The 17,615-nt window shown below is 48.5% G+C and overlaps 1 protein-coding gene across 4 annotated transcripts; it reads right to left on the bottom strand.

Annotated features, from left to right (window-relative positions):
- Window positions 1-3,699: 3,699 nt before the first annotated feature.
- On the bottom strand, window positions 3,700-17,415 carry CRAT (carnitine O-acetyltransferase). 4 transcript variants are annotated; one of them, XM_032708035.1, is made up of 15 exons: window positions 17,250-17,266; window positions 14,939-15,030; window positions 13,542-13,808; window positions 12,980-13,098; window positions 10,876-10,929; window positions 9,812-9,977; window positions 9,073-9,247; window positions 8,537-8,715; window positions 7,750-7,850; window positions 7,182-7,301; window positions 6,558-6,680; window positions 6,291-6,426; window positions 5,760-5,822; window positions 5,102-5,239; window positions 3,700-4,584 (listed from the first exon to the last, which is right to left on the bottom strand). In XM_032708035.1, exons 2-15 carry the CDS (start codon window positions 14,966-14,968, stop codon window positions 4,369-4,371), a joined length of 1,887 nt encoding a protein of 628 aa, XP_032563926.1. In that variant the 5' UTR covers window positions 14,969-15,030; window positions 17,250-17,266; the 3' UTR covers window positions 3,700-4,368. The 4 variants fall into 4 exon arrangements, with proteins under 4 accessions (XP_032563926.1, XP_032563923.1, XP_032563925.1 ...); XM_032708032.1 differs by lacking the exon at window positions 14,939-15,030 and having other exon boundaries at window positions 17,250-17,415; XM_032708034.1 differs by lacking the exons at window positions 14,939-15,030; window positions 17,250-17,266 and adding an exon at window positions 16,820-16,933.
- Window positions 17,416-17,615: the final 200 nt, after the last annotated feature.

The following is a 17,615-nucleotide window of genomic DNA, read 5'->3' as shown; positions in this document are numbered from 1 at the left end:
AGATAAAAGGACAGCTTCTGAACTGGCTCAAAGGTCATCGGTGTGCCTTCGATGCAGTCATGTGAGCAGAGGTAAAATGACTGTCACATCTCGGTCTTGCTGCCTGTTTTACTATCTCCACTTTAATCAGACTCCTGCATTATAAAGCTGCTTGAAGTGAGATGTTTTTTTCTGTTCATCTTGGTTATTTTTTTTATTATTTTTTTTTAAGTTTTCATCTGTGCCTGTTGCTCTAGGAGTTTGTGTTCATGTGGAGTGGGAGGTGCTGTTGGACAGAGTGTTAACTGTAGAAAGGGTCCTGATCCAGGAGATCAGGAATGAAAGCTGTTTAAATTTCTGTGTTTAAATACCTATAGGTAGTAAATTAACTGTTGTCAGTTGTTACATCAAGTATATATATATTTTTTTAAGAACTGTTTAGTATTTGCATAACACGAGCATTCCTGTAACATCTGAAGGACCCAAGCACTGGATCTGCTTTGAAGGTGCATCATAATAAAGAGGCATCTTGCAGCTTTCACAAGGACATTTGATCTGACTTAGACCAGCTCTGTTAGGATGAGACAGGACATCAGACAGGCCCTGTGACATGGTGGTACCATATGTTTCAGTCTGAAAACTGGTACTAATCACTTATGTCTTTCAAAACTGTTTATTTTCTCTTTCTGTCTCTTGTGAGAGACAAAGCCAGAATGGAGATCACAGCTCTCTTTCCCAAGGCCAGGGCTGAAAGAGAGGATTGTTTCAGGAGTGGCTTAGCACTTCCCCAGCCTCTCGAGCTGTTATGACAAACTGCTGGAAAAACTATATATGGAAGCACCTATTGAGAACTAGAGCACAGGGAAGAGGGTTCATCTCCTCGTGGAGAGCAGTGTAGTGTAAAAAGCTGTTCCACTTCATGTTGCCTTCAAACCCAAGCTTCCTACAGTAATTCCTGGGAGTGAGGGAGAGGAAGAAGAGCTCTTGTAAAACACTGTAATAAACTCCCCTCTGTTCTGTGAGTTGTTTGTAATCTGCATCTTCTGCCTACTTTTGCTGTACCTTTTCAGAAATCTTTGCAATACTTGATACAGTAGAAATTCCTTAGTGATTCCATGGATTTTCTTAACTAAATGGTGCTGTGCAGGAAAAAGATTTGAGCTCTGCCTTATTGTCCTACACTTGTATGAAGTCTCCTGCCACTAGTTTTCTGAAATGGAATATTTTCTTTGGAATATGTGGCTTTGCAAGCAGATGCTTTCTATTCCTCCCCTGTACTCCAGGGGGCTGGATAGAGATAAGACAATAAAAAGGAAGGTGACAGAATGCTGTGGTTCACTGTTCTTGCTGTCCCCACACAAACATCCTCCCAATGAGGGCAGTTATGTAACTTCTGCAGTGTCTGAGGAGATTTAAGCCTTTTTGTAGCACTTATCTGTTTATTGTGTTTCAGTTTATTCAACGAACGGCTCCAAACTTTACATGACATGGATCCCTTTACCCAAACAGGATTTTAACACAGCTAAACAGCAAAGCATGCAACACTACCAGGCTGGGTCAGAAATTGCACTCAGACCCCAAGAGTTATCCGAATGTTTTCAGTCTATGAATTCCTTAAATTATTTGTTCCAAATCGGTAGCTTTTCTGGAGCTTTAGTTTCTTGTACCTTGTTTGCCTTTAGGACAATCTCTTGATAAAACAATCAGAAACAGGGAGAACAGTTTTAAGTCAACACTGAAAAAAATCTAAAAGGTATGAACCAGAAGGACATCACAGTTTAGAACTTGTACAATAAGAAAAGACTTTTTAAAGGAAAAACCTTGTAATGATTTTAGCAGTGTCCTTTCAAGCACTCCAAAAATCAGCTTCATTCATCAGAATTTCAGCTCTGTGTATCAGTAAGGATGCATTAAGTGGGTTATGAATCTTGTATCTCTTTCGGTGGGACAGTCTGCTCCTTGCAGCTGTACTCTGCTGAAGCTAGTGGGATATCCAGATTTAGATCCAGGATAGATCAATCCCATCTTCTGAGGTACAGTCACAGCAGCACATGCTTATGCTTAATCTTTAATAGGCACTTTCCTTGGAGAGCCTTCCCCCTTTGAGACAGAAGTGAAAAGGGCCAGTCTCAAATACTTCAGTGGCACTACTTGTGCTTGAAGGCATTGCAGACATGGAAAAATAACTCATCCCCTGGCAACAGAGGCTGATTCAGTATGGGGGCAGGATTACTTTGGCAAAAGAGTATTTTTACCACGTAAAAGGCTCCATAAAACCAGATGTAATTCCGGTAAGGTTTGATCTTTTCTGTAGTTATTTACACAGTCACTTACAGTTTGATAATACTGAGTTATCCTCTTGCAGTTTTCTGTCTGATTGATATAGAGGAGTTGACAGAGCAGAGAGGTGTGTGCTTGCAGGTTTGTAGTGCTCCTATTCGTGTCTTGAGGCTGTCTCACTCCATTCAGGATTCTCCTAAAAGATCAACTAAACCCATGTAGATGATGTAAAAGTGACAGTTTATACAATCACTGGCTGTGCAGGTGAGTTTCAGTTAAATTTTCTTCTTTAAGGTTTGTTTAAGTATAAGATAGAAGCTTTGAAATAACATCCTTTCAGGAAAAAAATGCCAAAGCATTGGCTTGTCTTTCGAGAAGGAAATTAGAATGATTTTTTTTTCTTTTAAACAGCTTTAGTGCAAATTTCTTCATTTTTGTTCACCAAGGCACTTTGATCATGTCCCTTGCAATTATTTCCCTGTTAAAAAAACAGGCCCTCACACTCCTAATGCTTCTTGTCTATGATGATGTCCCAGCAGACATATCTTGAAGGGTGTGCAATTTAAATACAGAATTCCTGTTGCAGACACAGCACTAGAATTCCTTATTACCATACAGTTTCACTAAGTGAAAGTGTAGTCAGGAACTTGGATTCTGGCAGGATTGATTGGAGGTAGTTCCTATGCTACCATTGTATGTTAATGTTTATATATCATCTTTTACTGTCTCAGGTTTGTCAGCTGAACACGAAAACATGATCATGAGATCATTCTCTTACAGAATAAAGCTGACACAAATTGGAGTAATATTTCAGTAAGAAATAACTCCCAAGAGTGGCAGGAAAGGTGCTGATACTGCAGGAACAGTGGCTGCCACAGTGCACAAACATCTACAGTGTCCACGTGTTCCCAGCTTCCTGCTTTTCAAGATTTTCTGCCTTGTTAAAAGCAGAGTGTTGTGAAAGAAGGGTGATTCTGCAGCTGTTTTTCCTTTGGCTCTTTGCAGATTTTAACTCTGTGGGCTAGAAATGGAAGAATGTTTGGAGTTCCTGATCAGAAATGTCCTTATTTGTCCATAGCTCAGGCATAACAGTGTGCACAAAAAGGCTGTTTCTGAAAGCAAGGTATAAACATGTGAGTCCTGAAGGAGATGAGGCACGTGGCCTTATGGCTGGTAGGCAGAGTCAGCATCTTTTTCCTTTCCTCAGTTCCAAAGAAAGGTACAAAGCTTAGCAAGTGTCCTGCTGAATGCATAGACAATCTCTTCTCATCTCTGCAGATGTGAAGCCAAAGCTGGCAAAACCTATGTGAGAGGAGTTTTGTAGAAGCTTTGTGGGGGAAAAAGCTTTAGGCTGAGCTGGAAGATCAATAGCAGGACCACAGCAGCAAGCTTAACAAACAGCCCAGAGCAACAACAACAAAACCACCAATAAAAACCACCTTAGTTTGCAGCGAGTCATGTTCTGTTGTTAATAAGGTCAGTGCAACAGAAAGGAGATCCCAGCATCCTAAAACGAGGGGAAGGGAATGTTCCTGTAAAGCAGATACTGGTTGGAGTGCCTGGGATTAGTAGTGCAGTGCACTCTAGCAAGGCTGGATCTGCTCTGGCTTAACTTCTTTCTCCCCTTGCCAAAGTTCAGTGGTGAAGTTTTGCTGGAGCAGCAGAAAAACCTTCAGTCAAGTTTGAAAGACGCTCTTCGGAAGACTTAACAGTAGTTGCATCACACAATAAACATTCCCTGCTTTTCCTGGAGAACTACCTTCCTCACCAAATGGATTTAGATACTGGTAAGGACTGTGCTTTCTGTATTCCTTTATAGTAAGTTTTGTAAAGATCATATTTGAGTCCTCTTTGAGGACAGGAAGGTGCACTTTGCATTGACGGGAGAGGACCAGTCAGTTCTACTTTGGCTTGAGACTGTTTCCTTTCACTACAGAGTCTGGTATCTGCAGGTGACTGTTGTGTAACCTCTTGATGAAAGCAAATGATAGAAGCCTTCCTAGGTTCCAGGGGCAGCTGTTCTCTCAATTATTGTCTGAGGAATTGGGAACTTCAGAGCATGAGGCATAGCCCCTTTAACTAGAGGGGGGTTTGCATCATGTTTGCCTCTTACAGTTTGGATTTGGGAGCAGCCTGGAGCAAGATCCTCATGTCTAGCAGTGCCTTCTCGAGATAATGTGCCATGCGGGCGGCGTTTGTGTCGGCACAGCTGTTGAAGGCTGAAATTGCAAAGTTGATGTGTTCTTCCATGGGGTTGTAACAGATTCCATAGCCATCTGGAACCACGGGACCAAAACACATCACGCAGTCTGTCTTTGCTGGGACCTGTGGAGACAATGTGATTAAAACCTTCTGACCAGTCAGAGAGAAGGGAAACCATCAAATGCAAACAGCTCTGTCAGCAGGAAACTCATCTCATTAAAGTGCTCTAGAAGGGCCTCTGGTCAGCCCCACCTCCCACCACACTCATGCTGGATCCTACTGTTTAGCAGCAATGTGTCTTCCTCTGCATTTCCAAAGGAGTGCTTCTCCCCAGGATAAAGCCACAAGTAAGAATCAGAGCACAGCAGATAAGATGAAGCTGTCCTGGCAGCTGGCTTCATTGATCTCACTTGCATTTAGACACCAAACACTTCTGGTGATCCTGGCTTTGGTTAGGTTAGTTTTTACAAGGCTGTGAGGGACTGTGGCAGCTGTAAGGTCAGATCTGCACCTTTATGGGATTGGCAGCTGGCTTAAAAATTCCTGACCCCAAATGAAGATTAGTTTATAATAGAAAGGAATGAAAGAAACATGGAGAAGAAAAGCATGAAAAGAAGCAGAGAAAGCACTTTTGTCCTACCTGGCTGGTTGAGAGATTGAAGTGCATTGCAACAGCATAGGCTGTGTCCATGAACAGCTCTGGCATGCTCACGAGATCCTCAATAGCCTGGAGCTTCAGGCCAAGGAGGTGCCGGTCTATGGCATTGCCCCGTATGGCCTGGAAGGAAGGAAGGGCAGATGAAAGCCAGTCCAGCAGGCCAGTGAGCAAAACTATCCATTTTTTTGGGACAAAGAAAAGAACACTTCTAAAAATCTCTACATGTTGGAAGTTAGAAGGAAACTTGATCTTGCCTTTAGGAACAATAGTCATTCTTAATTGTATGGACTGTGAAATTAAACACAGCAGTGGAATCAACCTTACAGTTCCTGCCCATGGATTCCCTCTGGTTTAAGGGGTCCTTGTGCAACTTTGGCATTTATGAGCAGCAATGATGGTAAGAACTGAAGCTATTGTAATATGTGATCCTCTCCTTTAGGTCAGTCACAAGGGACACTTAACCCACTAGCTAGAGAGAAAGGATTCACTCTGTGGCCTCAGAGCACTGTCAGATCAGAGTTAGACCTTTGCAACAGCCATATTGCTGTGTCAGCAGTGAAAGCTCTTAAGGTCTTTTCTTTCCCCAGAACCATCATTTGCTGGGTAAAACCCCAAGTCTGGCTGCACAGAGGACACTCACCATGTCTGTGTATTCCCTGTGGGCCTTTGTGGCTCTCCTCAGCAGGTCTGCTTTCTCCTGGTCCTGAAGAACACACAGATGTAATTTTTTTTTCAAGAATGGAAAACCTCATTTTGGCTGTTCCTCTAGGATGGAGGGCATTTCTGTCTTGGGTGTCTGTACAAAACTAACTTTTATATTTACTAGATTTAATTTTTACATTGTTTTGTTTTGCTGTGTTTGTTCATTCTGAATGGAGTTCATCCATCAGTAGCAGAACTTAGTCTGAGTAGCCAAACAGACTTTTAGAAGGGACTTTTTGGTGGGATTAGAAACATCCATGTGTTGTTTCCCAGGCTTTCAGCACATGTAGAAGAAAAGCCAAATGAAACCCAAATGGTTTTATATTTGTAAATACGTATTTCAAGCTACGTTCTGGCTCAATTTCGTAACAGGTGCAGTTCCGCTCAGCTGAAACCAGCTGACACAGGGTTAGCCAAGTAAGCAGCTTTTATTTTTAGGAGCGGAGTCCTCTCACTCCAAGTTCCTCACCGATTTGTCAGGGCTGTCCATGGATTGCACAAACTTGAGGGAGTCCACGGAGGTGGAGCGGATGGTGTCGGTGCGGCCCAGGCGGAACATCCTCAGCGACGCGCTCTCGTACGTGGCACAGGCGTGGCCGTACATCCTGCATGTGGAGGGGACAGTCACAGCAGTGAGCCTGCCCTGGGGGAAAGGCCCTGCAGAGGCTCCTCTGTGCCACCTTTATCAAGCTCATGTGTTTGAGGAGGTTGAGGAATTCCCTACTGGTGCTCTTACCTGTAGTACGCCAGCTGCAAGGCCAGCTGGATAAAAGCATCAGGGCTTATCTTCTCTGACTTGGGGAAGCCTTTCCCAAAGTGATGAAAGACCATGACTTTGATATCCAGGTCTTCGACCATTCTGCAAGGAAAGAAAAAGTGTTTCTTTGCCTGTTGCTTGTTCTTGTAACATAGAGGAGTGGATTTGCTTTCACAAGGCTCAGAGGGAACAGGCCATGTGGATCTGACCTATGCAGGGACAGAGAGCTCCACCACACACAGATTTCTTTGGCCGGCACCACAGAGGTAAGATTTTTTTTGGCCACTGCTGAAAATCTTCACCAGCTCAGATGGGCTTGTGTGTTTATGCTCCAGTATTCCCAGTTGGATCCAGTAAAGTCTTGCTCATTCTTAGCAAATGGGATGGATCAGTAATGACCCCTTTCCAGCACCTTTGACTTTATTCCTGGCAGGTGGCTTTGGTACTTTTCAGCTCAATTCAGTGCTGTTGACCCCAGAATCCCCTGGGAATGCTCCCTGGCTGCAGCAGGGAAAGCCTCATTTAAACCACTGACATGCTCCAAAGGGGGACATGAATTACTCCCCCAGTCACTCACTGACCTCTTCACTGCTTCATACTCACATGTTGAGGTTTTGCTTTGCATTCTCTATGTCATTCTTGATTTCTGGGGTGATGTTAAACCGCAGCTTTTTGGGCATTGGCAGAGGAACTGTTGGTGATCTGGCCTTCTCGGGTTTCTTCCTGCACAGAGAAATGGTTCTGTTTGATCAGACCTTTGAAATAAGGCTCAGCTTGAACACCAGAGCCTGGATAGAAATGCACAGGAGATTCTCCCTAACACCTTGTGACACTGGTTACATTCTGAAAAATTCCTCACAATGCCAATAGGTGTTTTATAAAGGGTGTGAATGAAATGTCTTCTGTGCCTTCTGCCCAAAAGAAGAAACAAACACTTCTCCCTGGCTCAAGTTAGTGCAATTCCCCAAGAGTGGAAGCAGTACTACCAGAGTAGCTTGGCCACTCAGTTCTCCTCATGGATACAAGAACTGCAATACCTAATTAGCATCCCACCACCCTTCCTCCAGAACAGATTCCTGGGGATTGAGCTGTGAAGAGGCATGTTCCTGGGGAGCAGGTGGTTTAGAAACTGTTCCCAACAGTGAGGAAGAGCAGGGGAGGCAGGACTCACGTGAACTCCACGACATGATCCAGAAGAGCAACGATAGGAGGACCTTCAGAGGGAGCATGTTCATACACGAGACCACAGGAGCCATCTTCAGCAATGATGAACTGGGAGAGAAGCACAACAGGAATTAGCTGCAACTTCTAAAATTTATCCCATCAGTGAAGAGTTCCAAATAGGAACAAAACAGCTGAAAACATTATGAACAGTTCAGCAAGTACAAGAATAATCTTCTAAAGCACCATTGCTACAATCCACAAGCCAGGATATAGCAACTAATGAAGGAAAAGCTCCAATAGCAGCTGCTGTTGAAGGCTCTTGACAAGACTGAACGGAGAAAAGATCAGAGGGATGCTGTGGGATGGCAGCTTATGTTTGAGAAAACAAAACAAAACGCCATTGGGCAGCTCCTGGCAGAACCAGGAAAAGTGACAAGCCTGGAGGAGATCCAAGGAACAGACCTCCCATCGTTTGGGCTGCCTCTGAGCAGACAAGGAATTGTTCACTGCAGGCAGAAAATTGATTTATAAGGAACACAAAGACCTGCTGCACTGAGTAAGCGTGGGCAGAGGCAGCAGAAGAAACAAATCCCTGAGGCAGCAGAGTGCTGGTGACTGCAAGGGGAACCACAGGATCTCGCGCTGTCAGCCACCACACCTCGTCTGCCTTATTTTTCCACCCTCTTGACAGGAGGAAAACTCGCCTGCACAGGGGATTTCTTGGACCTTTGTAGTCTCAGGAGAAAACATCTGCAGACCCGGAGCTGCAGCACCTTTGGAGCACCAGCACTTACCTGCAGGGTCTTGTCGAACCAGCGGTTGCCGCTGTTCCAGCGGCTGCCGCCGCCGTGCAGCATCTGCGCGGCCACGCGGCTGTTGTAGATGTCCTCGGACACCCGGGGCATGGGGGCATCGAGGCACACGGTGCAGATGCTCTTCTCAATGGCACGCACAGACTCCTTGTTGGTCTTGTCTGGGAGAGAAAGGAACCACCAGTAAGGAAGGGGAGTTGAAAACCTTGTTGAAAGAGCAGGTTTGGAGGACCCGGTGTTGGAATCCAGTGGGGGTGTACACAGCTATTACAGGTGTGAACATGCTGCATTCACCCTCCTTTTTTCACATTGTTTACATGTGCAAGGCAACAAACTCTGGGATTTCAGGTCTAACAAACCAAGCTTCAGACCTTGCATTGATTGCCCTTGGAGGTGAAAACCTCACGTTGCCTGTCCAGAACAAGCTTCCAAATTTCTGAGCAGAGCACAGTGGTGAGGTTGGCAGCTCAAGGATCTGCAGTGTTTGTTAGCACTTGTGTGTTAGGGGCTCTACAGACCTTTCAGGAGGTTGTTGTAGGCTTTTGCCCAGCTGTTTCGGTGGTTGGTGGTGAGGATCCCAATAGGTTCTTTGTTTGTTTGGAGGGAGGTGTTCCATATCTTCTCCAGCTGGATGAAGAGCTGCTCGGCGGTCAGGGGAGATCCATCACTGTTGTAAACATCCAGCTCAAAGAACTGGAGGTGAGAAGAGTGGACAAGGAGAGAGGGAATGAGAGAAGCTTGTTATTGTCCAGACCCAAAAAACAGGCAACAGCTACTTTGAGAAGGTAAGACCTGACCTGAGAACTCAGCTTTAAGCAGAACTTTGAAGGATACTCAGAACTGAGAAACCCAAGTCCAGCTTCCCTTGCAGGGCATAAATACAGTCCTAGTTTTAAGAAACCATGGTAATGAGAGCCAAAACACATGAGGAATTCCTGTTTCTGAGACCAAGCTGTGGTGGGAGGGTTTGTTATCCAATTTCCACTTGTGCAGTTTCCAATTCCAGGCATAATCTCTAGGCTTTGAGAGATGGGAATTTCAGGGACAAGAAACAGAGGAAGAGAGCATTTTTTTGCCTCGCAGTCTGTTGCTCACACATGGCAATTCCAGGTGTTGGCCTTGCTGGCCAAAGAGGATAAAGTGAGCAGGAATGACTCCCAGGTGAGGCAAACCTTGTGGTCAGACCCTTTCTCTTGTTCCCTTTCTGGATCACAGCTAGCTGAAAGGGACACTTTGAAAGCTCAGGAGCTGCCATACCTGGAAGTTGTGAACCACTGTGATGTGCCTGGACTGCTTGTTGCCCTTGGCATAGTTGACAATGGAGTCCCGCTTGGGCCCGGGAATGCGGCAGGATGAGAGGATCTGGTAGTACTGGTTCATGCAGAGGGGCTTCCCACCCATGTACTCCACTGGAAGGGTCTCACTGGAGACACAGCAAGGTAAGGAGGGAGGGAGAGAGAAAACAGATCAGTGTGAGCAGGGTGTGCTCCCCACACAGGGCACAGGCTCAGCTCTGCTGCTGCTGTCACTCCAGCAAGACCTAAAGGTGCTGGTGGGATGAAAAAAGGGGCTGTGCTTCCCCATTCCTACCAGCTTTTCTAATAGGGGCTACAAAAAATGTCTGTTTGCTGGCCTTCCATTTGGGAAGAAAAAAGCACCGCCCTCTCTGTGACACCAGAGAAATCTCTGTACCTGCTCCATGGCTGTAGTTTTGAGTGACGAGTGTCTGATGTGCTGATATGACATGAAATAGGCTGGGGTCAATCACTCACTTTATCAGCCATATTCCAACTACCCTTTTCACAGCTAGCCCTGAACCTTGTTTGACTGTTGGTGCTGGTAAACGTATTTTTGGACCATAAATATGACATGTTCAGCAGAGATTTGTTGGTGACTAAAAGAAAAAGGGTAAAGGAGGCACAAATTTCTCTAGAGCTCATCCCGTCTGGCCAGGAGATGAGAAACACCAGGAACCCAAATTGAGAGAAACAGATTCCTGCTGCCTGAGCTGTAGCTTGTCCTGTGAGCAAACAAGCACGAAGCTCCACAGGACTGGCAGTCGGGCTCGCTCCCTCCAAGCACGTTCGTGTGCCAATGAAAGCATTAAGGTAAACAAAGAACATGAAGAAAGAAAAGTAAGTTTGCTTTCTTTCCAGCAGTAGTGACTGTGGCAGTGAGCAGTGCTGGGGATTACAATATCTCTTTTCAAATATGCGCTGTCTTCTCTTGCCTTTCTATTTGGAAGGGAGATTTATGGACGAGGCTCAGCCTCTCTGTGACAGGAAGGAATGTGTGAGCAGTCTGGAGGGTCAATAACTCACTTGTCAATCATGGACTTGAAATCCAGGACGCCCTCGATGAGCTTGGCAGCAAACCTGGAAAAATATCAAATGTAACAATCTGAGATTCAAGCACAGACCATCTGGGGCTGAGGGATGAGCAGAGGAGGATTAGCAGAGCTGCTCTCTGCTCCTTAGAAAGCTCAGCCTTTCTGCCAAGTCCCTGTTGTGCCCATCTCTGGTTCACTGATACAACCACTCTGGGCTGTGATTTGAGATACCTGGGTAGTCCTCCCACGTGGCACTTTTTTATGTATCTTACTGTATAACCAAGGAATGCTGGACAACTTACAAGAAAGCAGGATTCAGTCCAGATGACCCTCTAACAGCAGCATTTGTTACTGATCTGTGAGGATTTTATCACATCCAAGTTCTGAATCTCAGCATTAAAACAGCACCAAGAGAAGGGGATTTCTGCCCTTTCCTGACCAGGGGCCACCTTGGAGTGTCAAGCCAAATCACAGAAGTTTCTCCCTGCATCCAAGACTCATCACTGCTGACTGAATTCCTACCCACTGAACATCCTGCTGCTTATGCAACCCTGAAGAACCTTCCTCTGGCACTGAGGGCTCTGGAACAAAGGCAGAGGTGCTGCATGTGGACACTGAGGTGTTGTGTTTACCAGGATCACGTGAACACTGCCAGTGCCAGCAGGGCTGTGACAAGATTAGCCTTCTCTGACCTGGGAGCTCCCACCAATCCGTGGGGGAAAGGAGGTAGGGGGTCACTGGGACAAGAGGTTGTGGTCAGGTGGTGCCAGCATTTGGCATTTGCAGGCTGTGTCCTCTCAGATGGCTCAGCCCACCCAGCCCTAGGAAAGACCAAAGGACACAACTCCAAGAACTTAAGGGCTGTTAAACGAGACGTCCTGCAAAATAGTTTACAATGAAAATTTCACAGCCTAATTGTAAAACCTGAGGGAAACACCAGTGAGAGAGCCTATGTTCCTTTTCTGAGACTGAACAGCTTGGGAGCAGAGTTTGGCCTCGAGGAGAAGTTGGTTGACTCATTTTCAGACAGCAGTGTTACCAGATTGAGGAGTGGAGAACCACCACTTTCTAAATCTGCCTTTTGATTTCTGAAGCTTTAGTCTGAAGTTGCACTTCTTTGTACAACTTCTTTGTACAGCCACAAACTACCCAAACACATATTTAACTGTAGTTTTACAGGGGAGCCCAGATTCTTATGCAGCTTCTCAACTCCACTAGTTGGGGCACTGGCAGTTCTTCAGATCTTACGTGCTATTTGGAACAACTTAAGAAACAATAACATGACAGAGCTTTCAAAGATGTTTGTGTGCTCTTGCACTGTCGCAAAGTTTATCCTCTGCACTTCTGCTCAGGTGTATCACGGGGGTGGGAGGGAGGATTTGTTCCTCACTGATCCCCTGGCTGTTACTTTTGATCTCCAGGGCAGTGCTGACTGATAACTGTGGCAAAGGTAACTGTGTAAAGGTCAGTGCTAAAGTTTGGAAAGGTGAATTCAACACACTCATAGCAGTGGTTAAAAATTAAAGGGAGGCCACAAGGAAGAGAGGGAATGGCAAGGTCTGATTGCAAGGAAAGGCTTGGAGAGGCTGGTCACTGTGAAGTTTCCCAAACCATAAATCACAAGTGAAACAACATAATAGGGCTCCCTCATCCCTATAAACCAGAAAACTCCAGAGGCATTCCTGGATAATCTCCCTTACATGCCTGGGCTACTTTCTATGGCTCCTTTAAATGCACACACAATCTTAGTGGTTCAGATACATCCTCACAATGCCTCCAGCCAGTGATTTGACCATCTTGCAATGAAGATCTGTGCTAGAGCAAAGACTTAAACGTAGGTGTTTAGTCCTGTTTAATACCTGAACCACTGGACTCTTTGGTTTTCTCCCATAATTAAATATTTAGCCTGGTGCAACCAGGAGTTTCCTTACAGCCTGGCAGCCTTGCCCTTGGAGTCCTCTTGCACAGCACAGACAGCTCAGACTTGGGGACCACATGATAATTACTTTCCCAATCAGCCTGAACACCCTCATCCTCGTCCAGCACAGAAAGCTTATCCCACCTGTAACCTAAGGGAAAGGAGAAAAGGACTTTACCTGAGCTGACCCTGTCGATCCAGAAAATCCTGCTTGGGTAAAACCACACCTGGGCTGGAGTGGACCACAACTGGCAGGCGATATTCCAGGTAAGCTGTCTTCAGCCACCAGTCCGAGAGCTGGGATGGAGAAAGGCAACATGCAGGGATGAGCTGCTGTTTGACCTGAGCCTGGCTCACAGGTCTCAGCACCCTGCCCCACACTTTACAAACTGTTTGAGGTTTCTGCTTTGCAGGTGGGAAGGGGAGAGAGCGATTTGAGCAAGGCAGGAGGGGTTCTTAGTGCAGGGCTCTAGTAAAGGGTTTCCTTCAGTTTCTTGGGGCAGCTGCGTGATGCTGACAGAGCCTTCAGCAGCCACAGGCAGGGCCAGCAACTCCCTGTCCTGCCATAAACCTCTCTGCTCACCCAAGTCGTGCTGAGGAGCTCAGGGAGGTCAGCAACAAACTGGTCACAAAGGTGATGCCATTAAAACACAGGTGCCAGTGACCCAGCCAGGGCATGGGAGAGGTGCCCATCAGCCCTCCACCCTCCCTCCCCAGAGCTGGGGACAGTCCCAACCTACCCAGTTCTCTGTTTTCTTGGCTCTTCTCTCCAGGCCCTTCTGCAGCCTCTCCCCGACGCCTCCCGGCTTGCGGAACTCGGCCACCAGCTCCTGCGTGTGGTTCAGCTCCTCCTGGCTCACGATGGGCTGCAGGGTCAGCAGGTACCTGTCCAGGGTCTGCTGGAGTGGTGGCACGGGCAGGTGGGGCAGTGCTTCCTGGTGGAGCTGGATTCTGCCCAGGATCTTGCCTAGAGATGCTGTCGGCTTCAGCAGGCCACAGGGCCTGGCCTGCAAAGCACAGAGCAAGTGTCGAGACAAAACTTCCCCCTGGTGTGCACGAGCCAGCAAATAACCTGGGTCTGGGAATCTCCATCCCAGCCTCTCCACAGGCATACAGGTGTCCCAGCCTGGGAGCAGAGCACGGCTGTTTGCTGGAGAGGGTGCAGGGCACCCAGGAGAGCTGCAAAAGAAGAACTCCATCTCCCAAGACTCTGATTCTCAGCTCCTCTGAGAAAATGCTGCTGGGATAATCTCCCACACTGGGCACCTTCCAGCTGAGAGTCTCCATGTGTTTGACAAAGTCAAACCCTTCCATCCCACGGTAAGTGGGAAGAAAGTTGTGAAAGAAATAATCATCTTATGAACTGTCAGAAACTTTCAGAGTTTCTTACAACAGCAGAAGGCTAAAAAGTTAAACAGAACCCTCATGCCAAACCAAACTACCCTTTTGGCTCTGAGGAGGCAGAATTTAGCTAAGTTTGGGGCAGGATTAAAATGCCTCTTCTCTGACTGTAGAGGAAATTGTGGGTGATGCCAACAGACTCCTGGGGTCCAAGTGGGTCGTGTGGGAGCAGAAGCCTCAGAAAGCACCAACCATTTCCCTGGGCAGAGAAATGAAACAGAGCAAACCCAAGTGCTAACCGGGAAATGAACCTGCCCGTTTTCCCCCAAAGGAATAACAACATCCTCTTGGGTGAACAGGATGAACATCCTTCAGCTTGAAGATGTTTAAATTGTACTCTAAAGGTTTCCAGTTCCCTCTGCATCTCTCTCTCCATTGGATCTACTGAATCAGACACTCCTGCAGGACTCTGGACTTTGCATTGTCAGTGTACTGAGGATGCAAAGTCAGAGAGAACAATCCCTTTCATTTTCAAAACCATGAAAATAGCTGTCCCCACACCTCCTCCCAGCAGTTAAGCACAGAGAAGAAGAAAGAAAGATCTAAATCTGCAAGGTGACAAAGTCCCCAGGGAAAATGCCCTGTGCTCTTTGTGGGACCTGGCAAGAGCTGTGAGACCAAGGTTTGGAGAAGGAAGGAGAAAAACAAGAGAAGGAGGAATTACTGAGGCAGGAAAGAAGAGCAGGGCTGGGAAGGAACGAAGGGTGTTAATCACGGAAGTGTGGGCATACTGTACCTTCTCTGCTTGCTCCTGCTTCCTATCCATGGCTGGGAGGACAGAAAAGACCGTAAACCTCTCCCTCGGCCTGTCTGGGTCTCCTCTTCCACCTGACAATGTGCTGCCCGTGCAGGGCGTCACCTTATTAGCCAAGTGCCACATGACTGCTCCGATCAGAGAGCTCAGGGGCTGGCACAGCCCTGGGAAGGGACGGGAATAATCAAACCAAGGTTGCGACAACTGCCCCAGAGGTGCCCCTCTGGGCAGCTCTGGCAGACACTGTCTGGCAGTGCTGATCAATAACTGTGGGCAGAGTCTCTCTGATCAACAGCTCTCGGCTCCAGCCATGGCAGAAGTGACAGCACCGGGAATGTTGTTCCCTCAGCCTCTGCATGGATGGTGAAACTACTGCAGCTGTTGTGAGAGGTGCCTGGACACGAGGAGAGACCCTGGTTTATGTCCTGGAAGCAGGTGGCACCGTGAGCTGGCACTGGAAGGGAAAAGCTGCGGGGAGTGGGCAATTCAGTCCCTTTAGTCAGGCAAAGGTGGCCAGAGGGTGTCAGGTGAGGACAGTGACCCAACCTCACTGGTGGTAGTGTAGGTAGTTGGAGATGGGGGCAAATTCAGTTTGGGGCTAAACGAAGTATCTTAACTGCCCTCACTCCCTATGCATGTGTGGGCATTATTGCAAGCTGAGACTCCGGGGAGTTCTGGCTTGTCAACCTTTAAAAAAAAATACCCCAAAACGTATCTCCACAGCAGAGCAATGAGAGACTCATGCAGCCACAAGGACTATCAGCCCCTCCTTCCTGTCTGTCTAATGAACTGAGGGGCTGACAAGCACAGTCTGCAGAGCTCAGCTCAAGAATGATGATTGCAAACAAACACTTTCAGATTTTCCCCTGGGGTAACAATGAAAATCCCAAATCAAACTAACTGAAGCCACTGCATGTTAAAACGTGGAATGCATTTGCATCTTCCCTCTTTTATGTCCCCTGCTTGTTCAGTCTGGAGTTAAACTCCAAAGTGTTTGGTGGGAGGAGGAACAGCGATCAGAGCTGAGCCGAGGAGGCAGCTGGCAGCAAACAGAACAGCCCACCTCCCCCCACGAGCACCAGGAAAAGGAACACCAGCGGAGCAGGGTGTGCAGACACGGCCAGGCTGTGGGCTGGCATCGCTCCCCAGCCATATCCAAGCATGACAGATGACCTTTGCCAGAGCCTGCAAAGCTGGTGGGAAAGGAAATCCACCTGCAGCCAGGGGCTGGGGGGCAGGAGGAATTTCACAGCAGTGTCTGATTCTCAGCACGGCCACAGCATTTGAGTGTCAGATGTCAGAGGTTTGTCTTTGTCTTTTATTTTTAAATAAGAAGCTGGAGACTCCCTCAAGCCCAGAGACAACCAGCCCTGCCTGGGCCCTCAGTAACTCCGGGAGTGGATCCATCCTGTAGCTGCTCTCCTGCTGCTCTGCCTCCTCCTCCCGGGACCTGACAGGGTTTGCAATGAGCAGTTCCCAAGCCCGGCCCCTTTGTGCTGTCCAGCCCCAACGGGACACCTCAGTACAGAAAAGACAAGGAGCTACTGGATGGGGTCCAACAGGGGCCGCAAATACGATTAAGGGACTTGAGCATCTCTTTTATGAGGAGAGGCTGGGGGAGCTGGGCCTGTTTAGTCGGGAGAAGGGAAGGCTGAGAGGGGATCTCACTGATCATCCTCATGCAAAGGAATGGTGCCAGACTTTTTTCCATGGTGCCCAGCAACAGGACGAGGAACAATGGCCATAAACTAAAACACAAGGAGTTTCACACCAAGGTGAGGAAGAACTTCTTTCCGGAGAGCACTGGAACAGGTGCCCAGGGAGGGCGTGGAGTCTCCCTCTCCAGTGACATTCCAAACCCACCTGGACCCGTTCCGGTGTCACTCGCTCCAGGTGACCCTGTCTGGGGATCTCCAGAGGTCCCTTCCAACTCTGACTACCCCGTGATCCCGTGATTTCCATCCCGGACAGCCCAACCGCTCACGCTGCCGCCGGGCACGGGGAGGAACCGACCGGCCCGGGGGGACTGACCCGGGCAGCGCCCCTGCCCCGCACTGGGGGGGCTGCGGGAGCTGGGACCGACCCTCCCACCCTGCTCACACCGCGGGACACCCGCCCTACGGCCCTGATCGGGGACTCACCCGCGCCTGTGCCCCGGGCTGGGGCGCGGGGCCAGCCCCAACAGCGGCACTGCCCGGGGCCACCGCCTGCCCTGGGAAAGGCCCCGCACGGACCCGGCTGCCACCTCCCGCCCCGGCTGCAACCCAAGCCGCCTCTCCCGTGCCGCCCTTACCGCAGCCCTGGCCACCAAGGCGAGCATGGCCCCGCGCCCCAGGCCCCCGGCCCGCCGCAAGGACACCGCGGCTGCCCCGGCACCGCCGCCCCGCTCCGCCGCCGCGGGGCGGGGCCACCCCAACGCCATCTTGGAGCGGGGCGAAGCCCGCGCCGCCATCTTGGAGAAGGGCAGGGTGATGCTGCCACAGGGGGGAGCGCCGCGGACGGTGTCGCGGCCCCTCTCTAAGCTGCCTTCTCCCTGCGCTGGTGAGGAGAATCCTTCTGCTCGCCTCCGCGCGCCCCCACTCCCCCGCTGTGTGGGCAGGGAGGGCCGTGCCCCACACAAGCATGGCGGCGCGGGCACGACGGTGGCCGGGAGGGGCCA

The sequence above is a fragment of the Chiroxiphia lanceolata genome, chromosome 21 (assembly GCF_009829145.1).
Source record: "Chiroxiphia lanceolata isolate bChiLan1 chromosome 21, bChiLan1.pri, whole genome shotgun sequence".
NCBI classification, from domain to species: Eukaryota; Metazoa; Chordata; class Aves; order Passeriformes; family Pipridae; genus Chiroxiphia; species Chiroxiphia lanceolata.
This window is presented reverse-complemented; position numbering and strand designations above follow the sequence as displayed.